The sequence below is a fragment of the Pelophylax lessonae genome (genome assembly GCF_965119305.1).
Source record: "Pelophylax lessonae genome assembly, chromosome: 10".
Taxonomy (NCBI): domain Eukaryota; kingdom Metazoa; phylum Chordata; class Amphibia; order Anura; family Ranidae; genus Pelophylax; species Pelophylax lessonae.
The window spans coordinates 1558071-1584489 of record NC_138777.1 but is presented as its reverse complement, the minus strand read 5'-3'; the positions used below and the strand labels follow the sequence as shown (position 1 = coordinate 1584489).

Genomic DNA, 26419 nt, shown 5'->3' with positions numbered 1-26419 from the left:
CCGGATCATCAGACAATGGATGTTCGGTATACGCGTGCCGAGTGATTATATAGAAGGAGAGGAGTCTGTGATCTCTTCTAGGAGGCGATAAGGCTGGGCTGGAAATCCTCAGCCGTGAACTGGAATGACTGGATATTTATCTGCAATTTCATTGTTTGATCCTGTCCAAATATTCCGGAGGAATGAACCTCCCAACAGCCCGACGTGTCCCAACACAATGAGACATTTCTCCACACAATACCGGAACGTTACATAACCTTCTCCTCCCCCCCAATCTACATCACAATGGAGGTCACCATCACCCAACCGTACACCGACACCTGGGACACCCGGCCCTCCTCACCCAACCATACACTGCCCAGCATTCCTCACCCAACCGTACACCGACACCTGGGACACCCGGCCCTCCTCACCCAACCATACACTGCCCAGCATTCCTCACCCAACCGTACACCGACACCCAGCGCTTCTCACCAACCGTACACCGACACCCAGCATTCCTTACCCAACCGTACACCGACACCCAGCGCTCCTCACCAACCGTACACCGCCACCCAGCGCTCCTCACCCAACCGTACACCGACACCCAGCATTCCTCACCCAACCGTACGCCGACACCCAGCGCTTCTCACCAACCGTACACCGCCACCCAGCGCTCCTCACCCAACCGTACACCGACACCCAGCCCTCCTCACCCAACCGTACACCGACACCCAGCATTCCTCACCCAACCGTACACCGACACCCAGCGCTTCTCACCAACCATACACCGCCACCCAGCGCACCTCAACCAACTGTACACCGACACCGAGCACTCCTCAACCAACTGTACACCGCCACCCAGCGCTCCTCACCCAACCATACACTGCCACCCAGCGCTCCTCACCCAACCATACACTGCCACCCAGCGCTCCTCACCCAACCATACACCGCCACCCAACGCTCCTCACCCAACTGTACACCGCCACCCAGCGCTCCTCATCAAGGGTGCACCGCCACCCATCGCTTCTCACCAACTGTACACCGCCACCCATCGCTCCTCACCAACCGTACATTAGGCACCCAGCGCTCCCTAATCAACCGTACGCCACCACCTAGCGCTCCTCACCCAGCCATACCCTGCCACCCAGCTCTCCTCACCCAACCGTACACTGCCTTGCCGAAACTAACACAGGGAGCAATGAAGAGACCCCCCCCCCCAATACTATGGGCCTAAATGTTCTGGGAACCCCCAATATCAGTGTGTCATTGTTTTGGGTTGGGTTGCCACCTCATCCTTTTAAGCCAGAACACACACAACCAAGTTTCAGAGTGTCATTGTTCTGGAACCCCCCCCCAAGTGTCAGTGTGTAATTGTTCTGGACCCCCCCCCCCAAGTGTCAGTGTGTCATTGTTCTGGACCCCCCCCCCCCCCAAGTGTCAGTGTGTCATTGTTCTGGGGACCCCCAAGTGTCAGTGTGTCATTGTTCTGGGACCCCCAAGTGTCAGTGTGTCATTGTTCTGGGACCCCCGAGTGTCAGTGTGTCATTGTTCTGGGACCCCCAAGTGTCAGTGTGTCATTGTTCTGGATCCCCAAGTGTCAGTGTGTCATTGTTCTGGGAGCCCCAAGTGTCAGTGTGTCATTGTTCTGGATCCCCAAGTGTCAGTGTGTCATTGTTCTGGGACCCCCAAGTGTCAGTGTGTCATTGTTCTGGGACCCCCAAGTGTCAGTGTGTCATTGTTCTGGGACCCCCGTTGTGTCAGTACAGAATGTGTATGAAGAGCGGCATTGTAGGTCGTGGCTCTCCTCTCTCCTCCAGGGAAAGGGTTAATCTCTCTCCAGCTGTTGATCTTCTTTATCTTTCTCTTCAGTTATTTTCTTCTTTATTTATTGCACCACACCCTGCGCCTGTCTGCTCTGCCCCGCGCCTGTCTGCTCTGCCCCGCGCCTGTCTGCTCTACCCCGCGCCTGTCTGCTCTACCCCGCGCCTGTCTGCTCTACCCCGCGCCTGTCTGCTCTACCCCGCGTCTGTCTGCTCTACCCCGCGCCTGTCTGCTCTGCCCTGCGCCTGTCTGCTCTGCCCTGCGCTTGTCTGCTCTGCCCTGCGCTTGTCTGCTCTGCCCTGCGCTTGTCTGCTCTGCCCTGCGCTTGTCTGCTCTGCCCTGCGCCTGTCTGCTCTGCCCTGCGCCTGTCTGCTCTACCCTGCGCCTGTCTGCTCTGCTCTACCCCGCGCCTATCTGCTCTACCCCGCGCCTGTCTGCTCTACCCCGCGCCTGTCTGCTCTATCCTGCGCCTGTCTGCTCTATCCTGCGCCTGTCTGCTCTACCCTGCGCCTGTCTGCTCTACCCTGTGTGTTAAGTTTTGTTTTGATTCGTTATTTCCATAAATTCATTTAATCTGTTGAATTGTTTTTCGGAACTTATTTTGTTTCTTCGTATTCGAATCCATTCAAATTTTTCGAATTTGAATTCAAATAGTTTTTGAATTAATTTCAAATATTTTTCAAAAAGTTTTCAAGTTGTTTTCTAATTTCCAAATACAATAAAATAGATAAGAATATAAAGGAATAAAATAGAAAAAAATATAACAGAAAATAAAAGAGTAGAACATAAAAGAATAAAATAAAATAAAAAAAAGAAAGGAATAGAAAGAATATCACAATTTTTCCAAAATTTAAATAGAATCAATTCAAATTAAATTTTAGTTTCTCATTTATTTTTTGATTATTTTTCGGATAAATTTAAATTCTGTGCTATTGTAATTAAAAAATTCAGGTACATCCGAACTTCCGAAAACTGAAAATTCATCAGAATTTCTATTCGGGAGGAAATTAGAGCGGAGAGTGAAAAGCAATCCCAACAATAATCCCGCTCTGAGCCCCTTGATGTGGCGGTAATTAATCTGGGTTGCACTCGGGGAGATTTAGTAGTGAAAGTGATTAGGGAGAAGCGTGGAGACGCGATGCGGTCAGAGAAAGATGACGCGGAGACGCGATGTGGTCAGAGGTGGATGGCGCGGGGACGCGATGCGGTCAGAGGAGGATGACATGGAGATTCGATGCGGTCAGAGGAGGATGACGGGGAGACGCGATGCGGTCAGAGGAGGATGACGCAGAGACGCGATGCGGTCAGAGGAGGATGAAGCAGGGACGCAATGCGATCAGAGAAGGATGGCGCGGGGACGCGATGCGGTCAGAGGAGGATGACGCGGAGACGCGATGTGGTCAGAGGAGGGTGACGCAGAGACGCGATGTGGTCAGAGGAGGATGACGCGGGGACGCGATGCGGTCAGAGGAGGATGACGCAGAGACGCGATGCGGTCAGAGGAGGATGACGCGGGGATGCGATGAGGTCAGAGGAGGATGACGCGGGGACGCGATGCGGTCAGAGGAGGATGACGCGGAGAAGCAATGAGGTCAGAGGAGGGTGACGCGGAGACGCGATGCGGTCAGAGGAGGATGACGCGGAGACGCAATGAGGTCAGAGGAGGGTGACGCGGAGACGCGATACGGTCAGAGGAAGATGACGCGAGGATGCGATGCGGTCAGAGGAGGATGACGCGGAACGTTTGTGTTGGACAAGTGAGCGGTGAAGGTCGTTCTCTTTGCTGCGCGGCGTCCACTCAGAGAGTTTATGGCGCTCATAAAGACAGAAATATGGGAGTTTAATGTAATTCTCCCCGTCCGCCGTGGCTTTTATCCCGCGCGCACGTGCAGCCATTACGGCTGTCATTGTTTCCGGAGAAGGCGCGATCCGCAGCGACGGGGCACAAAAAAAAACACACAATTAGTCGTTGGGAAATAATGGATGGAAATTGGGGCAATATAAAATAAGATTACAATGGGGAAGGTGCGGCGGAATGGCGTCTCGCCGCCCGAGCGTATTATTAATTAAGTGTAGCGCTAATGTATTATTAATTGAATTGTTAATGGGGCCCTTTTGTCGGCCGGCGGGGCCCATTATGTTTCCTATCTATAGAGACAACAATTTCTTCTCCCTCTATTAACGTGTCGCCTCGCCCTAATTCCGCTCTGCCAGCTTCACCCCCGCTTCCTCTGCTCGCCCATTTAAAGGAGACCCGCGCCGAGAGTGCACATGGAAAATACCGACTGCCTGGCTCCTGGCTTCAATGCTTTCCGAATCACCGGCCTAAACAAGCATGCAGCCAGTGAAGTCCCAACCCTCTGATCTTCTTCTAGAGGCGGAGACTCAGAAAGCCCAAAGATGGGGAGTGAAGCCGATTGGTCAATCCCGGCGTTCCTCTGTTACTAATGGTCTGAGAGAAGAGTCTGATAGAAGCTGACACCCAGGCAGTGAGAAGAGTCTGATGGAAGCTGACACCCAGGCAGTGAGAAGAGTCTGATGGAAGCTGACACCCAGGCAGTGAGAAGAGTCTGATGGAAGCTGACACCCAGGCAGTGAAGAGTCTGATGGAAGCTGACACCCAGGCAGTGAGAAGAGTCTGATGGAAGCTGACACCCAGGCAGAGAGAAGAGTCTGATGGAAGCTGACACCCAGGCAGTGAGAAGAGTCTGATGGAAGCTGACACCCAGGGAGAGAGAAGAGTCTGATGGAAGCTGACACCCAGGCAGTGAAGAGTCTGATGGAAGCTGACACCCAGGGAGAGAGAAGAGTCTGATGGAAGCTGACACCCAGGCAGTGAGAAGAGTCTGATGGAAGCTGACACCCAGGCAGAGAGAAGAGTCTGATGGAAGCTGACACCCAGGCAGTGAGAAGAGTCTGATGGAAGCTGACACCCAGGCAGTGAGAAGAGTCTGATGGAAGCTGACACCCAGGCAGTGAGAAGAGTCTGATGGAAGCTGACACCCAGGCAGAGAGAAGAGTCTGATGGAAGCTGACACCCAGGCAGTGAAGAGTCTGATGGAAGCTGACACCCAGGCAGTGAAGAGTCTGATGGAAGCTGACACCCAGGCAGAGAGAAGAGTCTGATGGAAGCTGACACCCAGGCAGTGAGAAGAGTCTGATGGAAGCTGACACCCAGGCAGTGAAGAGTCTGATGGAAGCTGACACCCAGGCAGTGAAGTGTCTGATGGAAGCTGACACCCAGGCAGTGAGAAGAGTCTGATGGAAGCTGACACCCAGGCAGTGAAGAGTCTGATGGAAGCTGACACCCAGGCAGTGAAGAGTCTGATGGAAGCTGACACCCAGGCAGTGAGAAGAGTCTGATGGAAGCTGACACCCAGGCAGTGAAGAGTCTGATGGAAGCTGACACCCAGGCAGTGAAGAGTCTGATGGAAGCTGACACCCAGGCAGTGAAGAGTCTGATGGAAGCTGACACCCAGGGAGAGAGAAGAGTCTGATGGAAGCTGACACCCAGGCAGTGAAGAGTCTGATGGAAGCTGACACCCAGGGAGAGAGAAGAGTCTGATGGAAGCTGACACCCAGGCAGTGAGAAGAGTCTGATGGAAGCTGACACCCAGGCAGTGAGAAGAGTCTGATGGAAGCTGACACCCAGGCAGTGAGAAGAGTCTGATGGAAGCTGACACCCAGGCAGTGAGAAGAGTCTGATGGAAGCTGACACCCAGGCAGTGAGAAGAGTCTGATGGAAGCTGACACCCAGGCAGAGAGAAGAGTCTGATGGAAGCTGACACCCAGGCAGTGAGAAGAGTCTGATGGAAGCTGACACCCAGGGAGAGAGAAGAGTCTGATGGAAGCTGACACCCAGGCAGTGAAGAGTCTGATGGAAGCTGACACCCAGGCAGAGAGAAGAGTCTGATGGAAGCTGACACCCAGGGAGAGAGAAGAGTCTGATGGAAGCTGACACCCAGGGAGAGAGAAGAGTCTGATGGAAGCTGACACCCAGGCTGAGAGAAGAGTCTGATGGAAGCTGACACCCAGGCAGAGAGAAGAGTCTGATGGAAGCTGACACCCAGGCAGTGAAGAGTCTGATGGAAGCTGACACCCAGGCAGTGAAGAGTCTGATGGAAGCTGACACCCAGGCAGTGAGAAGAGTCTGATGGAAGCTGACACCCAGGCAGTGAAGAGTCTGATGGAAGCTGACACCCAGGCAGTGAAGAGTCTGATGGAAGCTGACACCCAGGCAGAGAGAAGAGTCTGATGGAAGCTGACACCCAGGCAGTGAGAAGAGTCTGATGGAAGCTGACACCCAGGCAGTGAGAAGAGTCTGATGGAAGCTGACACCCAGGCAGAGAGAAGAGTCTGATGGAAGCTGACACCCAGGCAGTGAGAAGAGTCTGATGGAAGCTGACACCCAGGCAGTGAAGAGTCTGATGGAAGCTGACACCCAGGGAGAGAGAAGAGTCTGATGGAAGCTGACACCCAGGCAGTGAGAAGAGTCTGATGGAAGCTGACACCCAGGCAGTGAAGAGTCTGATGGAAGCTGACACCCAGGCAGTGAGAAGAGTCTGATGGAAGCTGACACCCAGGCAGTGAAGTGTCTGATGGAAGCTGACACCCAGGCAGTGAGAAGAGTCTGATGGAAGCTGACACCCAGGCTGCATGCTGATTCCTGGGCAGCTCAATGGGTTCAACTTTCCTGCCGGGAGTCAGAGTGTCAGCTTCCATCAGATGCTTCGCACACATTCTGCCATCTCTTCTATCTGGAAATGTCATTCATTCCCGCACCTTACAAATCAGGATAAGGGCCTGCACTCCGGGGGATGGGAATACTGGGTCCCCACTGGGAGATTTATCTTCACTTCCTGTCTAGGTGACCACACAGGAAGTGCGGGGAAATCACCCCAACCAGCAGTCAGCACCGAAAACTGTTTCTAAAGTTTCTTCCAATACTCTCAATTTAAATAGAATAGGAGAAGAGGTAGAGCCTCTGCTGAGTTTTCAATACTGACTGCTGGTTAGAGGATTTCCCAGCACTTCCTGTGTGGTCACCCAGACAGGAAGTGAAGATAAATCTCCCAATGGGGACCCTTGTTGCTGTCACTCCCTGTGTAATAGGAATCATACGCTCAGATTGTAGCGGTTGGGTGATGCGGTGGGATTGCGGTTCGGGTCTCTGAGTGGAAACGTTTAATTGGCACGCAAACAATGCGGAACGCGCATTTGGGCGCCATTCCTTCTTATTTACAAACAAAACGTGTTAAAAAATGAGGCAAAGTCCGCTCCAAAAATGGGCGGAGAGGCTACTTTGTCGCGTTTTTCGTGCAGAGGGCGGATTTAGGTGAATGGGCCGTCTTATACTTTCACACATAAAAGCGCCGTGGATGCGAATTGGGCTTTAATGTGGCGGTAACCCATGGCAACGCCCCCCTTCCCCCTCCCCCCGAATGTCCATATTACATGAATGCACCGATCGTTGTCAGAGGAACACGAAGGGTTAGGAAAGTGCGAGAATCTTGGCACACCGTCAGCTGACATGTCGCAGCATTTTTTTCTCTCACATTCGTATCGGATCCGAGATTCCTCGCTGAGCGATTCCTTTCATATCTGGAAGAATAGAAGGCGAGCCCAGACCTGCCGCCTTCCCCTCCCCCCATCATCTCCAGGGAGGAAGACCTGAACTGACCGACCGTGCGACGCCACGCAACAGCGCAGAGCGCCAAATACCGCCGTGTAGAATAATGAGAGCTGCCGAACAGAACCGAGAATATATGTCAGAGCTATATAATGTATAATAATAATAGTGTGTGACTGTGGGGGAGGAGACATTAGAGTGTAAGCTCCTCTGTTACAGAGACGGATGTGACTGTGGGGGAGGGGACATTAGAGTGTAAGCTCCTCTGTTGCAAAGACTGATGTGAAGGGGGGAATTAGAGTGTAAGCTCCTCTGGTACAGATTGATGTGACTGTGGGGGAGGGGACATTAGAATGTAAGCTCCTCTGGTACAGAGACTGATGTGACTGTGGGGGGAGGGGACATTAGAGTGTAAGCTCCTCTGGTACAGAGACTGATGTGACTGTGGGGGGAGGGGACATTAGAGTGTAAGCTCCTCTGGTACAGAGACTGATGTGAAGGAGGGGGAATTAGAGTGTAAGCTCCTCTGGTACAGAGACTGATGTGACTGTGGGAGAGGGGACATTAGAGTGTAAGCTCCTCTGGTACAGAGACTGATGTGACTGTGGGGGGAGGGGACATTAGAGTGTAAGCTCCTCTGGTACAGAGACTGATGTGACTGTGGGGGAGGGGACATTAGAGTGTAAGCTCCTCAGGTACAGAGACTGATGTGACTGTGGGGGAGGGGACATTAGAGTGTAAGCTCCTTGGGTACAGAGACTGATGTGACTGTGGGGGAGGGGACATTAGAGTGTAAGCTCCTCTGGTACAGGGATTGATGTGACTGGGGGAGGGGACATTAGAGTGTAAGCTCCTCTGGTGCAGAGACTGATGTGACTGTGGGGGCAGGGGACATTAGAGTGTAAGCTCCTCTGGTACAGAGACTGATGTGACTGTGGGGGAGGGGACATTAGAGTGTAAGCTCCTCAGGTACAGAGACTGATGTGATTGTGGGGGAGGGGACATTAGAGTGTAAGCTCCTTGGGTACAGAGACTGATGTGACTGTGGGGGAGGGGACATTAGAGTGTAAGCTCCTCTGGTACAGAGACTGATGTGACTGTGGGGGAGGGGACATTAGAGTGTCAGCTCCTCTGTATGTGAATAATATTTAGGAGAAAAGTATAATAATAACATTTATAATAAAAGTAATATTTGGCAAATCAGAAATTTTGGGCCGCGGCGTTCAGATTCGGATCATCCTCTGACAGGTCAGATTGTAATTATTTGCGGGCGATTGTGGCGGTCGGCGTCACGCCGCCGCTGTCAGGAGCAAAGATTAATCCCTTTATAACGGCGTTTATTGTTCCAGCAATTTGCAGATTCCTGCGCAGAGTGACAATGCGATGTCATCGCACCGGCGCCATTCATTAGCAGGAAACGCCTGCGCACGTAAAGCAATATCCCGCCAATTTACATCGCCGCGTATTAATCAATCTCCCGCCTCGCATTGTATCGCCGTCCTTCAGGCAGACGCCGCAGTTTATTGTCTCTCCGTTTTATTCCAATTAAACTTTTGACTTTTTGCGGCGATTCTTTGTTGCGCATATCACAGGTGATGGTACCGTCCAATTAGAGGAGATGGGGGGGGGGAGGCTCCTGTCTTGTAGCAATTTAGCGGGACGCGATTTCTCTGATAACATGGATGCCGCCGCGATTATTTGTCTCCACATAATGTAATATTTATAGAAGAATGTTTGATTACCGCTCATGAATAAAACACGTTCCTCCCATGCTGATATTCCGCCTTTATTTCTCCTTTTTACGGCTCTGATCACCCGAAACCAACAATAAATTCCTGACGCCGACAATATTTCTCCGCACCTCGCCCGGCGGTGGAGAGACGGCGCTAATTCGCCGGTCTGGGCGCACGCGGCGCTGTGCTGGGACTCCCGCTTTCTCTTTTACCTGTTTGCGGATTTTGGAAAGTTTGACGGGAAAAGTTTAAAAAGTGAAAAAAAAGTTCATAAAAAATTCAACCAGAAATTTATTACAAATATGTTCCGGCGTTACAAATCCCAAAATGTCTTCCCCCCTAGAACGGAGCGATGCTCTGCAGATCTGTAGGGGGAATAATCTGCAGAATAGATCAATATGGATCTGTCAGGAGGGGGATGGGATGGAGCAATGTTCTGCAGATCTCTAAAGAGGTAAGTGATGGAATAATCTGCAGAATAGATCAATATGGATCTGTCAGGAGGGGGATGGGAGGGAGCGATGTTCTGCAGATCTCTATAGAGGTCAGTCATGGAATAATCTGCAGAATAGATAAATGTGCATCTATCAGGAGGGGGGTGGGATGAAGTGATGTTCTGCAGATCTCCATAGAGGTAAGTGATGGGATAATCTGCAGAATATATCAATATGGATCTGTCAGGAGGGGGATGGGAGGGAGCGATGTTCTGCAAATCTGCAGAGAGGTCAGTGATGGAATAATCTGCAGAATAGATCAATATGGATCTGTCAGAAGGGGAAGGGGACAAAGTGATGTTCTGCATATCCCCATAGAGGTCAGTTATGGAATAATCTGCAGAATATATCAAAATGGATCTGTCAGGAGGGGATGGAACAGAGCGATGTTCTGCAGATCTGCAGAGAGGTCAATGATGTAATAATCTGCAGAATATATCAAAATGGATCTGTCAGGAGAGGGATGGGACGGAGGGATGTTCTGCAGATCCTCATAGAGGTCGGTGATGGAATAATCTGCAGAATAGATCAATATGGATCTGTCAGGAGGGGGATGAGATGGAGAGATCTTCTGCAGATCTGTAGAGAGTTCAGTGATGGAATAATCTGCAGAATACATTGGTATAGAATGGAGCGATGCTCTGCAGCAGCTCGCACAGAGGAAGACGGTGCGGCGAATCTGTCATCTCGCAGGTAACCTGTTACAAATCTGAATTGAAAATGAAGGCGACGCTGCAAGCTGTTAGCAGAAGACGGCGAATCGGAAGGAGAGATTTTTATGTCAAATTCGTTAATTACGTTTCGCTGCATTTTATTATTTCTTTAATCTGATTAAAGGTGAGATATTCTGCGGGGAATCGGTTAATCACCAAGAGGGAGAGAATACAAATTCTCAGGGAACTTTCAGCATGCAGCAAGTGTTGGTTTACGGTAGAAGCAGCACTCCGTATTATCAATCTGCACATAACTGAACATTGTCATCTCTAAGGGGGAACCAGAGCAGGCAGGTGAGACTATGAGATCCGGGTCCTTATCAGGGATCTGTGAGGATCCGGATTCTTATCGGTGATCTGTGAGGTCCGGGTCCTTATCAGAGATCTGTGAGGTCCAGGTCCTTATTGGGGATCTGCAAGGTTCAGGTCCTTATCGGAGATCTGCGTGATCCGGGCCCTAATCAGAGATCTGCGATGTCCGCGTTCATATCGGGGATCTGCGAAGTCCAGGCCCTTATTGAAGATCTGAGAGGTCCAGGCCCTATCGGAGATCTTCAAGGTCCAGGTCCTTATCGGAGATCTGACAGGTCAAGGTCCTTATTAAAGATCTGACAGGTCCAGATCCTAATCAAAGATTTGAGAGGTCTATGCCCTTATTAAAGATCTGCGAGGTCTATGCCCTTATTAAAGATCTGCGAGGTTCAGGTCCTTATCGGAGATCTGCGTGATCCGGGCCCTAATCGAAGATCTGACAGGTCCAGGTTCTTATTGGAGATCTGCGAGGTCCGGGCCCTTATCGGTGATCTGCGAGGTCCGGGTCCTTATCAGAGATCTGCGTGATCCGGGCCCTAATCGAAGATCTGACAGGTCCAGGTTCTTATTGGAGATCTGCGAGGTCCGGGCCCTTATCGGAGATCTGCGAGGTCCGGGCCCTTATCGGAGATCTGCGAGGTCCGGGTTCTTATCGGAGATCTGCGAGGTCCGGGCCCTTATCGGAGATCTGCGAGGTCTGGGTTCTTATCGGAGATTTGCGAGGTCCGGGTCCTTATCAGAGATCTGTGTGGTCCAGACACTTATCGAAGATCTGAGAGGTTCAGGCCCTTATCAAAGATCTACGTGGTCCTGGTTCTTATCAGGAATCTGCAAAGTCAAGGCCCTTAACGAAGATCTACTTGGTCCAGGTTCTTATTGGAGAGCTGCGTGGTCCAGGTTCTTATGAGAGATCTGTGAGGTCCGGGTCCTTATCTGAGTTCTTCGAGGTCTGACTGTGTCTTATCGAAGTTTTGTGAGGTCCGGGTCCTTATCGGAGATCTGTGGGGTCCAGGTCTTTTTCCGAGATCTACGAGGTCTGAGTCCTTACTGGAGATCTACAGGGTCTGGGTCCTTATTGGAGATCTGCGAGGTCTGGGTCCTTATTGGTGATCTGTGGGGTCTGGGTCTTTATCTGAGATCTGCGGAGTCCAGGTCCTTATCGGAGATCAGATGTACGCAATGGGCGGGGTTATTGGGGGAAGTGTTGCCATAAACATCTCTTTAATGCTAGGTGTTCGCTGTAGCACCTCCCCTAATGTCTCCTCATCAGTGGTGCTGGATCCCAAAATTGGTTTCACTCCAGTCCAGCGGTCCATGCGTTCCATATATGTAGACAATGTATCTCGAGGGTCAGGAGATCCCCTGTCATCAGGGAAATGTTGATGATGAAGGTGGAGGTTGGACTTGGGAAGTCATTTAGTAGAAGAATGGATACAAAGGTTGGAATAGGAACCCTCCTCAGCAGCTGGTCCAACCTCCATCTTCATTATCTCTCCAAGACCTGATGAAATGGGGCATCTCCGGACCCTCAAAACGCGTTGTCAACAAGTATGGAACATGTTGGGACCTGATATTTGTTCAATATGTTTCATAAATGTAGCCAATGATTTTTGGGGGTCAGGAGATGCCCTCTTCATCAGGGCTGAGAAGGTTGATAAAGGTGGAGGCTGGACTTGGCACGCTCGTCAGAAGCTGGTCCCACCTCCACCTTCATTATTCTTCCAAGCCCTGATGAAGCCGGAATCTTCTGACCCCCAAATTGTGTTGGCTACCTGTATGGAGCATGTTGAACCGATTTAAAAGGAACCTGATTTTTGTCCAAACTGTTCCATACTAGTAGATATATTTTGGGGTCAGGAGATGCCCCCCTTCATCAGGGCTTGGAGGGATGATAAAGGTGGAGGTTGGTCTTAAGCCCTGATAAAGAGGGGAATTTCCTGACCCCTGAAACACATTGGACTAATGCATGGTCCACGATGGACACATGTATGTTGGAATGTTTTAGATGAAATAATCTATTCGTCCAATATGTTCCACACCTGTAGACAGCGTGTTTCGAGAGTCTAGAAATGCCCCCTTCATCAGGACTTGAAAGGTTGATGAAGGTGGAGGTTGGACTTGGGAAGTAATTTAGTAGAAGAATGGATACAGTAGTGGGATTAGGCACACTCCTCAGCAGTTGGTCCAACCTCCACCTCTTTCAAGCCCCGATGAAGAAGGGGGGCTTAACCAGACCCCTCAAAACACGTTGTCTACGGGTATGGAACATGTTGGGACTGTTTAAGTGGAATGAACGTGATATTTGTTCAATATGTTCCGTAAATGTAGCCAATGATTTTTAGGGGTCAGGAGATGCCCCCTTCATCAGGACTGGGAAGGTTGATGAAGGTGGAGGTTAGACTACCTCCTCAGAAGCTGGTCCCACCCCCATCTTCATTACCCATCTAAGCCCTGATGAAGCTGGAATCTTCTGACCCTCGAATTGTGTTGGCTACCTGTATGGAACATATTGGACTGATTAAAAATGAGCCTGATATTTGTCCAAACTGTTCCATATCTGCAGACAACGCGTTTTGGTGGTTCGGAGAAGCCCCCTTCACCAGGGCTTGGTGCAAAAATGAAGGTGGAGGTTGTACTCAAGTCCTGATGAAGGGGGATATTTCCTGACCCCTGAAACATGTTGGACTCACGCATGGACCCTAATGGATACATGTGTGGACCATGTTGGGCTGTTTTAGTTGAAATAACCTATTTTTCCATTATGTACCTGTAGACAGCGCGTTTCAGCAGTCGGATGCCTCCTTCATCAGGGTTTGGAGGGATGATGAAGGTAGAGGTTACCTCTACAATGGTGGGAGTAAGCACACTCCTTGGAATGGTGGGAATAAGCACACTCCTTGGCAGCTGGTCCAACCTTCACCTTCATTATGCTTCCAAGCCCAGCTGAAGGAGCATCTCCTGACCTCTGAAACGCGTTGTCTGCCACATTTTGGACTGCTTTAATAAAATGAACCTCATATTTGGATTCCTTATCCTTGACATGGCACTTTATTCTGGTTTCCCCCAGTGACTCCCCTTCCGGGGGTTTGGGTCTGGTCTTCATCCCTGGAAAAGTTTGTCCTGGGTTTTTATAGGAAGGCACAATCCTATTCTCCCAGGGACCGGCCGGGGTGGACATGGGAAGCCACCATTGCTGACTTGTTTTTGAAGGTGCAAGTTCCAGAGTTGTCACCGTCACCCTTCCTCTATTTTTCAATGACCCAGAATGAGCATGAAGAGCTGGGACCCCCGACATATCCATGCTTGTTCCCGGGGGCCTCTTTAAGCCATTGTATGAGGGAACCTGCACCGCCTGAAGCAAGTGAACCATGGCAGCTTCCATCTGTGATGTTGTCACCTGGACAGGAAGTGAGGGAAACTCTCACAGACAGCAATAAAATGTCAGGGGGAAGTTCTAGACTTCCCGACTGCACAAGAAAAAGAATATTTCATTCTGACTTGGCCATCCCTGGAGATTTCCCCTCACTTCCTGTCCTGGACACAGGTTGTCACCGGCACAGGAAATGGGAGGAAATCACTTAGTGGGGCTACAGAGAGCCACTTTAACCCCTTCCCTTCCCTGGTTGGAGATACTTTCAGAGGCTCAGAGACGAGCTTTAATATAAAGGTATTTCCTGGTGATTTGGAAGATGTGACCTCATAGGGCGTCTAATTCAGCGGGGCGCACAGATATTATTTTATATTATATGTTCAGATGGACAAAAATACAAACTTCACACTTCACACCTCCCCCCCCCCCCCCCGGGGTCACTTCACACCTACCTGGTTTGTAGGTCAATCCTGGAGGGAAGAGGAACCCCTGCTGGGCCGCCGCGGCTGCCGCCAACGTCCGCTGGTCGTGTGGAAAGATTGGGATCATGAGGGGAGGCATGTGACCCTGAACCTGCAGAACACAAGACTCTGATCAGACAACCAACAAATCCAACCTGGCAGATCTTCTCCTCCCGAGACCCCCCCTGACATTCCGCACCGGCCGCCATTACCATATCAAAGGCAACGCCGCCATTGTACTACCCCTCCCCCGACAAACTGTGCCATATCCCCTTCAACGTTCTACATATACACCCCAATTCAATCCGTCCATCATCTCATCCACCTTATCAATATACAAGTCTCCTCCATTACATAGGCAGGCTCTGCTTCCTTCTCTCACAGTGACTGCGCTCTGCTGCTCCTGGCTGACAACTCCATCCCCCCACCACCCCTTCCTCACCCCAAACCCACAACCCCCCCTTCCTCACCCCAAACCCTCAACCCCCCCTTCCTCACCCCAAACCCTCAACCCCCCCTTCCTCACCCCAAACCCTCAACCCCCCTTCCTCATCTCAAACCCCCCCTTCCTCGCCCCAAACCATCAACCCCCCCTTCCTCGCCCCAAACTCCCTCCCCCTTCCTCGCCCCAAACCCCCAACCCCCCCTTCCTCGCCCAACCCCCCTTCCTCGCCCCAAACCCCCAACCCCCCCCCTTCCTCACCCCAAACCCTCAACCCCCCCTTTCCTCACCCCAAACCCAGAACCGCAGCCCTCTACGATCCTAAATCTGCAAGCAGCAACAACATTGATATTGGAAAAAAAAAAAGCTGTTTGTGAGCTCCAATCAGTGACTGTGTCTAGGCTGAAATTATGTCATCAGTCTGCTGCAGGCCGGAAGGACCATTTCCTCAGTCTCCCCTCCCCCAGCGATCAGACTGTACATTGTAACTTTGTAGAAGGAGGAGGAGTCATTTCCTCTGCCTCCACTCCCACAGTGATCAGGCTGTACATTGTAACTTTGTGGCAAGTCAGAAGGTGCAGCAGGGGCTGATCTGTGTGAGACTCTGCAGATCCACCCCTACCAGCGCCAACACAGCCCCTCCAGCCCTTCCTGGACCATTACCTTTCTCCTTACAGCCCCCAATACCTCAAACATGTTAGAATGATACCAGTGTCTGGAAGTGCCATAATAACAGGACAGTGAATGGTGGGGAGGTAATATAAGAACAGGTGTCAGTGAATGGTGGGGGGGGGGGTAATATAAGGACAGGTGTCAGTGAAAGGTGGGGGGGGGGTAATATAAGGACAGGTGTCAGTGAATGGCGGGGGGGGGGGGGTAATATAAGGACAGGTGTCAGTGAATGGTGGGGGGGGTAATATAAGGACAGGTGTCAGTGAATGGTGGGGAGGTAATATAAGGACAGGTGTCAGTGAATGGCGGGGGGGGGGGGGTAATATAAGGACAGGTGTCAGTGAATGGCGGGGGGGGGGGGGGTAATATAAGGACAGGTGTCAGTGAATGGCGGGGGGGGGGGTAATATAAGGACAGGTGTCAGTGAATGGTGTGGGGGGGGGTAATATAAGGACAGGTGTCAGTGAATGGCGGGGAGGTAATATAAGGACAGGAGTCAGTGAATGGTGGGGGGAGGTAATATAAGGACAGGTGTCAGTGAATGGTGGGTGGGGGGGGGGTAATATAAGGACAGGTGTCAGTGAATGGTGGGTGGGGGGGGTAATATAAGGACAGGTGTCAGTGAATGGTGGGTGGGGGGGGTAATATAAGGACAGGTGTCAGTGAATGGTGGGGGGGGGGTAATATAAGGACAGGTGTCAGTGAATGGTGGGGGGGGTAATATAAGGACAGGTGTCAGTGAATGGTGGTGGGGGGGGGGTAATATAAGCTCAGGTGTCAGTGAATGGTGGGGGGGGTAATATAAGGACAGGTGTCAGTGAATGGTGGGGGGGGGGGGTAATATAAGGACAGGTGTCAGTGAATGGTGGGGGGGGGGGGTAATATAAGGACAGGTGTCAGTGAATGGTGGGGGGGGTAATATAAGGACAGGTGTCAGTGAATGGTGGGGGGGGTAATATAAGGACAGGTGTCAGTGAATGGTGGGGGGGGTAATATAAGGACAGGTGTCAGTGAATGGTGGGGGGGGTAATATAAGGACAGGTGTCAGTGAATGGTGGGGGGGGTAATATAAGGACAGGTGTCAGTGAATGGTGGGGGGGGGGGTAATATAAGGACAGGTGTCAGTGAATGGTGGGGGGGGTAATATAAGGACAGGTGTCAGTGAATGGTGGGGGGGGGGGTAATATAAGGACAGGTGTCAGTGAATGGTGGGGGGGGGTTAATATAAGGACAGGTGTCAGTGAATGGTGGGGGGGGTAATATAAGGACAGGTGTCAGTGAATGGTGGGGGGGGGGGTAATATAAGGACAGGTGTCAGTGAATGGTGGGGGGGGGGTAATATAAGGACAGGTGTCAGTGAATGGTGGGGGGGGTAATATAAGGACAGGTGTCAGTGAATGGTGGGGGGGGGGGGTAATATAAGGACAGGTGTCAGTGAATGGTGGGGGGGGGTAATATAAGGACAGGTGTCAGTGAATGGTGGGGGGGGTAATATAAGGACAGGTGTCAGTGAATGGTGGGGGGGGGGGTAATATAAGGACAGGTGTCAGTGAATGGTGGGGGGGGGGTAATATAAGGACAGGTGTCAGTGAATGGTGGGGGGGGTAATATAAGGACAGGTGTCAGTGAATGGTGGGGGGGGTAATATAAGGACAGGTGTCAGTGAATGGTGGGGGGGGTAATATAAGGACAGGTGTCAGTGAATGGTGGGGGGGGGGGGTAATATAAGGACAGGTGTCAGTGAATGGTGGGGGGGGGGTAATATAAGGACAGGTGTCAGTGAATGGTGGGGGGGGTAATATAAGGACAGGTGTCAGTGAATGGTGGGGGGGGGTAATATAAGGACAGGTGTCAGTGAATGGTGGGGGGGGTAATATAAGGACAGGTGTCAGTGAATGGTGGGGGGGGGGGGTAATATAAGGACAGGTGTCAGTGAATGGTGGGGGGGGGGTAATATAAGGACAGGTGTCAGTGAATGGTGGGGGGGGTAATATAAGGACAGGTGTCAGGTATTGTATTAGCTGTATCTATAAAGATCTGGATGCGGTCCCAGCTGGCGGTTCTTAGATTTCTCCGGAGTTCCTCTTTAGGTTTTCCACTTTCAGGAACTTTTTTTTTGTGTATTTTCGTGAGAATGACGAATGTCGGTCGCTCGCCATTTCTCCGATTTTTCTCAGGTTTTTTTTACCTCTCATTTTTATATTTAAAATGGTAACAAATTGTAAAGTCTGTGCATTATAAGAAACATTTTACAGCCGGCGGTGGCGGCGGAGGCGGAATATTAAATACTCGGCGATAACGCAGATGGCGTGAGATTTACAGTAAAACTGCGACATCATTGCAAGAAATAAAACTAATTTCTCCCTCCATTAGCGGCTCGCGCCTCTCGCTGACACTTTATGACTTGATGGGATACCGTATTCGCCAGAAACGAGGGAACGCACTGCGTCAAGAATACCAATCCCGCCGAAAGAATAAAACGCAGAAACGCAGACAAACAGAGCCTGTCAGCAGCCGCAAGACATTTTATTATTGTCTGTAAACTTAATGAAGACATGTTACATTGTTACCCGCCGAGCCCGCCCCTGATAGGACGGCGGCAGATGGGACTAACTGCGGCAGAAAGAAAAAATAAATAAATAAAAGGATAATAAACGGCAGGAAATAAAACACGGCAAAATTTCCAAAATGTTTGCCGAGTGACAAAGAAACCTCATCCATCAACCATTTCTAATATCGCACTTAAAGGAGAGATCCACGCCGAGCACAACAGCCAATAAGACGCAGAGGGGGCGGGGGCTCAGCAGCGTCAGCTGTTTGTTTTCATCAGTTTGGTAGAAGAAAAAGTTCAGTTTGTGTCCAGCCTGGGAGAGCGCCAAGAAATGATCTGTGGTGTCACAGCCCCGCCCCCTTCTTATCTATGCAGGGCAGACAGTGAAGGGACATTCCCTTTCCTTGGATTCCCCCCACCCCACCCCCAACAGCACCCATCTCTCCCCTCTCCTTTCATCTATCTGTCCACCCCCTCTCCTCTTCCCTCCTCTCTCTTCCCATTCTCCTTTTTTACTCTCCCCTGCTCTCCTTTCCCCCCCTAATCTCTCTTCTCTCCCCTTCTCCTGTCTCTCCTCCCTCCTCTCTCTCCCCCCTCCTGCTCTCCCTCTCCCATTCTCTTCTTCCCCCCCCCCTCCCTCCTCTCTTCTCTCCCCTTCTACTATCCCCCCCCCCCTCACCCGATTCCACTCCTCTTCACCCTCTCCCCTTTCTCCTCTCTCTTCTCTCTCTCTCCTCTCTTTTCCACCTCTCCTCTTCTTTTTCTCCTCTCTCTTTCCCCTCTCCTCTCCCTTCTCTCTCTCTCTCTCTTTGCCCTTTCTCCTCTCTCTCCCCCCTCTCCTCTTCTCGGCGTCCTCGCTTTTCCATCTTTCCTCTCTTTCATCCCCCTTTCTCCTCGCTCTCTTCCCCCTCTCCTCTCTCTTCCCCCTTCGCCTCTCCTCCCCTCCCCCTTCTACTATCTCCCCCCCCCATTTCCACTCCTCTTCACCCCCCTCCTCTCTCTCTTCCCCCCTTTCTCCTCTCTCTTCCCCCTCTCCACCCCCCCCCCTTCTTCCCTCTTCTCTCTCCATCTCTCCTGTCTCTCCTCCCTCCTCTCTTCTCTCCTCTTCTCTTCGTTCCCCCCTCCCTCCTCTCTTCTCTCCCCTTCTACTATCCCCCCCCCCCCTCACCCATTTCCACTCCTCTTCACCCCCCTTCTCTCTCTCTTACCCCTTTCTCCTCTCTCTTCCCCTCTCCTCTCCTCACTTTTCCATCTCTCCTCTCTTTCATCCCCCTTTCTCCTCTCTCTTCCCCCTTCTCCTCTCCTCCCCCTTCTACTATCTCCCCATCCCCATTTCCACTCCTCTTCCCCCCCCCTCCTCTCTCTCTTCCCCCCTTTCTCCTCTCCCTCCCCTTCTTCCCTCTTCTCTCTCCATCTCTCCTCTCTCTCCCTCCTCTCCTCTCTCTGTCCCCTCCCCTCTCTTCTTCCCCCCTCCTCTGTTTCTCACTCTTCCCATTCTCCTTTTCTTTATCCCCCCCTCTCCTCTCCCCCACCCCCTCTCTTCTCCCCCTTTGTCCTATCTCTCCCCCTCTCTCTCTCTCCCCTTCTTTCTTACCCCCTTTCCTCCTCCCTCCCATCTCCTCTCCATTCCACCTTTGAAATGTAACCGGTATATTAGAGGTCTGGATTGTCCCCCTCTGGATCTCAGGGCTCCCTCGGTCAGTCTCAGTTTATAATCCAATCCTCTTACTTTATAATTTATGAGATTTTTATATGGATTTAATTTTATAGCCAAAATCTCACTTCTAAAGTGACATCAAATGATACAAAATGAGATAAAGTTTTATAAAATTACACAAAGTGATATCAGATATGTGGAGGGGAAATGATGATTGAGGGCTCTGCGGGGATGGGGGGGGGGGGGCTTTGAGTCCTGTAGAGGGGAAATTATGTGTGGGGAGAGGGTCCTGTAGAGGGGAAATGACGTGGGGGGGGGGGCGGAGGGTCCTGTAGAGGGGAAATGATGTGGGGGGGCAGAGGGTCCTGTAGAGGGTAAATGACATGGGGGGCCGGAAGGTCCTGTAGAGGGGAAATTACGTGGGGGGGCAGAGGGTCCTTTAGAGGGGAATGACGTGGGGGGCGGAGGGTCCTATAGGGGGAAATGACATGGGGGGGCAGAGGGTCCTGTAGAGGGGAAATTACGTGGGGGGTAGAGGGTCCCATAGAGGGGAAATGACGTGGGGGGGGGGGAGGGTCCTGTAGCTGGGAAACGACGTGGGGGGCAGAGGGTCCTGTAGCTGGGAAATTACGTGGGGGGGGGAGCAGAGGGTCCTGTAAAGGGGAAATGACGTGGGGGGACGGAGGGTCCTATGGGGGAAATTACATGGAGGGGACGGAGGGTCCTGTAAAGGGGAAATGACGTGGGGCGGCAGAGGGTCCTGTAGAGGGGAAATGACGTGGGGGGCGAAGGTCCCGTAGAGGGGAAATGACGTGGGGGGGCGGAGGGTCCTATGGGGGAAATTACATGGAGGGGGCGGAGGGTCCTGTAGAGGGGAAATGACGTGGGGGGGGCGGAGGGTCCTATAGGGGGAAATGACGTGGAGGGTCCTGTAGAGGGGAAATGATGTGGGGGGGCGGAGGGTCCTATAGGGGGAAATGACGTGGAAGGGGGCGGAGGGTCCTGTAGAGGGGAAATGACATGGGGGGTGGAAGGTCTTGTAGAGGGGAAATGATGTGGGGAAGGGGCGGAGAGTCCTGTAGAGGAGAAATCACGTTGGGGGGGCGGAGGGTCCTATATGGGGAAATGACGTGGGGGGGAGGCAGAGGGTCCTGTAAAGGGGAAATGACATGGGGAAGGGGCGGAGGGTCCTGTAGAGGGGAAATTACATGGGGGGTCAGAGGGTCCTGTAGAGGGGAAATGATGTGGGGAAGGGGTGGAGGGTTCTGTAGAGGGGGAAATCACGTGGGGGGGCGGAGGGTCCTATAGGGGGAAATGACAAGGGGGGGGCTGAGGGTCCTGTAGCTGGGAAATGATGTGGGGGGGGCGGAATGTCCTGTAGCTTGGAAATGACCAGAGGGTCCTGTAGCTGGGAAATGACATGGGGGGGTGGAGGGTCCTGTAGGGGGGAAATGACGTGGGGGGGGCAGAGGGTCCTGTAGAGGGGAAATGACGTGGGGGGGGGCTGAGGGTCCTGTAGGGGGGAAATGACGTGGGGGGGGTCCTGTAGAGGGGAAATTATGTGGGGGGAGCAGGGGGTCCTGTAGAGGGGAAATGATGTGGGGGGGGGCAGGGGGTCCTGTAGAGGGGGAATGACGTGGGGGGGGTCCTGTAGAGGGGAAATGACGTGGGGGGGGCAGAGGGTCCTGTAGGGGGGAAATGACGTGGGGGGGGCAGAGGGTCCTGTAGGGGGGAAATGATGCGTGAGGGTTCCGCAGGGGCCAGGCCTGGAATCTCTGTGATTTCATATTTATAAATAATCGTTCTGTGATGGAAATTACGCGCTGACCTCTGTGAACGGTGAATGGCGTGCGCTCGCTGCGAACTCTCTGACCTGAGTGACATCATCCTATCTCAGTTCTTCAGAAGAGAGAAGAAAATCCCAATAATAAGATAACGGAATATAAATATCATAGAGGTAGAGGCCGGCCGAGGTCAGCAAAGATGTCTTCACACTGATCTCAAGGATAAAATGCCAAGTGAGCTCCCCTCCCCCTTCACCAACGTGCTAATGACACGTTTAAATACAACTTTTCCATTTTCATTGCATGCCTTATTTTACACCCAGTGACATCATCACTGGGTCTCTGTGCTTCTCTATGCAATGCAGGCAGATCATGGCTGGTGGGAGGGGCTGGCAGGGGGCGGTACATAGCTTCCTGATAACATCCCACCCCCGACCTCAGTACTTGCAAGAGCCCTCAGCCCTACAGCAAGCAGTGGGAGGAGTTATGCAAACATCAAAATGCCTTGATGGTTGGGTGTTCCTAGGCAACGCCCACAAGTGATGCTGAGCCCCTGTGACTAAAAGAACTGAATGTATGAATGAAAGGGGTGGGGCCAGGAACAGTCAGGCTGGGGAGGAAAGGGCTATCAGTGATGGTGAACCTTGGCACCCCAGATGTTTTGGAACTACATTTCCCATGACTGCAGTGTAGTTGAGCATCATGGGAAATGTTGTTTCAAAACATCTGGGGTGCCAAGGTTCGCCATCACTGGGCTAGATGATGCTGGACGTCCTCAAGCCAGGAAATGAGGCGGGGTTCCATCTGACTGGCTGCAGCTTCTAATGCACATGGTGAGAAGCTCACAGTGTGCGGTGACATCAGAGGAAGCGGTGTCAGTCTAGGAGAGGAGAGAGATGGAGAGGTGTTTCCCTGGAGGAGCAATCAATCATCATCAATGTCGATTGGTGGATTGTGATCTGCGGGGGATGTGCGGCTCGGTGACACTTTACTGACATCTGGGTGAAAAAACAGAAAAGGGAGAAAATGTGGAAGTGCAGAATGTTCATTCCGGAGTCACTTCACGCTTCACGTCTTCAATTATACCGCCGCCGCCGGCAGCGCCGTCCTGACTCTGCACTTTGTTCTGATTGCCGTCTCACAGGAGAGGAACGCATTAATGGCCAGCGAAGGGCTAGAGAGCCGTCTATAGTGCACACGTTGCGTCACGCCTGCCGCACGGGGGTACGTAACATCTGCAGGCCAGGAGCCCGCTGCACCGGGATACGTAACATCTGCAGGCCAGGAGCCTGCTGCACCGGGATACGAAACATATGCAGGCCAGAAGCCCGCCGCACCGAATACGTAACATCTGCAGGCCAGAAGCCCGCCGCACCGGGATACGTAACATCTGCAGGGCAGGAGCCTGCCGCACCGAGATACGTAACATCTGCAGGCCAAGAGCCTGCCGTACCGGGATACGTAACATCTGCAGGCCAGGAGCCCGCCTTACCGGGATACGTAACATCTGCAGGCCAGGAGCCCGCCTTACTGGGATACGTAACATCTGCAGGCCAGGAGCCCGCCATCCCGGGATACGTAACATCTGCAGGCCAAGAGCCTGCCGTACCGGGATATGTAACATCTGCAGGCCAAGAGCCTGCCGTACCGGGATACGTAACATCTGCAGGCCAGGAGCCCGCCATCCCGGGATACGTAACATCTGCAGGCCAAGAGCCTGCCGTACCGGGATACGTAACATCTGCAGGCCAAGAGCCCGCCGTACCGGGATACATAACATCTGCAGGCCAGGAGCCCGCCTTACCGGGATACGTAACATCTGCAGGCCAAGAGCCTACGGTACCGGGATACATAACATCTGCAGGCCAGGAGCCTGCCCTACCGGGATACGTAACATCTGCAGGCCAAGAGCCCGCCGTACCGGGATACATAACATCTGCAGGCCAAGAGCCTGCCATACCGGGATATGTAACATCTGCAGGCTAGGAACCTGCCATACCGGGATACGCAACATCTGCAGGCCAAGAGCCCGCCGTACCGGGATATGTAACATCTGCAGGCCAAGAGCCTACCGTACCGGGATATGTAACATCTGCAGGCCAGGAGCCCGCCGTACCGGGATATGTAACATCTGCAGGCCAGGAACCTGCCATACCGGGATACATAACATTTGCAGGCCAGGAGCTCGCCGCACCGGGATACGCAACATCTGCAGGCCAGGAACCCACCGTACCGGGATACGTAACATCTGCAGGCCAGGAACCCGCCGTACCGGGATACGTAACATCTGCAGGCCAGGAACCCGCCGTACCGGGATACGTAACATCTGCAGGCCAGGAACCCACCGTACCGGGATACGTAACATCTGCAGGCCAGGAACCCACCGTACCGGGATACGTAACATCTGCAGGCCAGGAGCCCGCCATACCGGAATACATAACATCTGCAGGCCAGGAGCCCGCCGTACCGGGATACGTAACATCTGCAGGCCAGGAACCCACCGTACCGGGATACGTAACATCTGCAGGCCAGGAACCCGCCGTACCGGGATACGTAACATCTGCAGGCCAGGAACCCGCCGTACCGGGATACGTAACATCTGCAGGCCAGGAACCCACCGTACCGGGATACGTAACATCTGCAGGCCAGGAACCCACCGTACCGGGATACGTAACATCTGCAGGCCAGGAGCCCGCTGTACCGGGATACGTAACATCTGCAGGCCAGGAACCCGCCGTACCGGGATACGTAACATCTGCAGGCCAGGAACCTGCCGTACCGGGATACGTAACATCTGCAGACCAGGAACCTGCCGTACCGGGATACGTAACATCTGCAGGCCAGGAACCCACCGTACCGGGATACGTAACATCTGCAGGCCAGGAGCCCGCTGTACCGGAATACGCAACATCTGCAGGCCAGGAGCCCGCCGTACCGGAATACATAACATCTGCAGGCCAGGAGCCCGCCATACCGGAATACATAACATCTGCAGGCCAGGAGCCCGCCGTACCGGGATACGTAACATCTGCAGGCCAGGAACCCACCGTACCGGGATACGTAACATCTGCAGGCCAGGAGCCCGCTGTACCGGAATACGCAACATCTGCAGGCCAGGAGCCCGCCGTACCGGAATACACAAAATCTGCAGGCCAGGAGTCCCTGTGTGCTCCACTGGTCCCCCTCACTGTGCTGCCTCCCCTCTCCTGCCGACTGCTGCAGGGGATGTGTCACAATAGAGAACCAGGAAGGGTCGGTAAATATGTAATTTACCAGCTCCTTCCTTTTCTGAATGGAATTGTCAGTGACATTGTAAAAAAATAAAATAAATGATAAAAAATAATACAATTAAAATACCAAAAAATCAAAACCACTGACACAAGTGGGTGAACTTCCAGGATCGCAAAGGTCACACTTGTGACCGGGCCCTGGCATTCCACCACCGTGGGGAGGCCCCAAGATGGCAGGAAGGGGGCCCGTTGTGGAACCGTAATAAAGGACCCCCCCAACGAGAGTAAATGGCCCCAGGATCAGTGGGAAGAGCCCCAGGCTTGAAGGGAAGGGCCTCGGCCAGGGGTCCGGGGCGGCCCTTCGTGGTTTCTTGCCCTGGGACCCTTGTATACGGTATATTGTTTTTTCTTTTTTTTTGCTACTTTTTTTTCTCCACAAAAGCGGAGTTACCCTTTAACAACACCCCCAGATCAGTTCGCTTATCGCAGTGTGAACTGTCAGTTTGGACATGAATCGGATCGCATAGGTTATCCAATTCTGGTGCGGACCTAAAAAAGGGTCCTGTGCGAGTTGTGTCCGAATGCAATCCAAATTCAGCCGTACAATCTGTTACAATCTGTATGGCTGAATTCGCATCGCACAGACATCGCATGTGATTTGCAGAGCAGTGCGTTGTGAATCACATGTGATGTCTGTCATCGTATATATGTGATCCAGCTCTTAGTCCCGGTTTACACTGGGGCAACTTGTCAGGCGACTGACAAGTCGCGCTCCATTCGGTGCAATGGATTCGTTCTAATCGGAGCGACTCAAGGTTCCTGCACTACTTGGGGGCGACTTCGGAGTGACTTGCATTGACTTCTATTAGAGAATTCATTTGCAAGTCACTCTGCATGGGGTGGCTTCAGAGTCGGACGACTTTGAAGCTACCCCAGTGCAGGGGCGGCTGGTGCTCCATGGGTCGGGGGTGGGGGGGGGCGGCAGATGGACCACACCATACCTCTACCCCCCCAGCCTGGACCACATCAGCCTGCACACCATACCCCCCCACCGGCCGCCGGCTCACTCACTCACCCTGCACATGTGGAGGGCAGGCAGCAGCAGCGGCGGCGGCTTCCCCCTCAGTCTCCTGAGTCTCCTCCCTCCTCCTTGGCCAATGGCATGGCTTCTCCTTTCGGCCAATCTGCGCCCCGAGCCCACTTATTTTTGTAGCCCATTAGAGCCTCGTGCTTCAAAAAAAAAAAAAACCTCATTGGAATCCATGCGTCCGGCGCCCTGCATGTAGATTAGGGGGCCCGATGCATGGGTGGGGTGGTTCCACTGCGCCTCCAATGGATAGGTCGCCACTGCCCCAGTGTGAACCGAGCCTTACACTCTGTAGGAATTTAATATTCAGTTCTCGGAGGAGATAACGTTTATTTTTTCTGTCTGTTCTGTTTATAGCAAAACAAAGTCTAATAATAATAAATATGAAATAATAATATAAATTCTGAATAATAATAATAATACAATGTAACAAATTATAATAAAAGGTTTCCCATGGACTGTGGATTCCTATGGCCGGCTC

At 52.3% G+C, this 26419-nt stretch overlaps 1 protein-coding gene and 1 long non-coding RNA gene across 9 annotated transcripts in view; both read right to left on the bottom strand.

Annotated features, from left to right (window-relative positions):
• Nucleotides 1-26419, bottom strand: part of SOX6 (SRY-box transcription factor 6) — a 548208-nt gene that overhangs the window by 111148 nt on the left and 410641 nt on the right. For all 8 annotated transcript variants that reach the window (XM_082269784.1, XM_082269783.1, XM_082269788.1 and 5 more), the window contains one exon: nt 14507-14627. In XM_082269784.1, the coding sequence (XP_082125910.1) occupies nt 14507-14627 (121 nt within the window). The remainder of the gene's footprint in view (nt 1-14506; nt 14628-26419) is intronic.
• The window catches only part of LOC309565057, a 654865-nt gene that overhangs the window by 330326 nt on the left and 298120 nt on the right, over nt 1-26419 (bottom strand). The gene's annotated exons all lie outside the window — the stretch shown is intronic.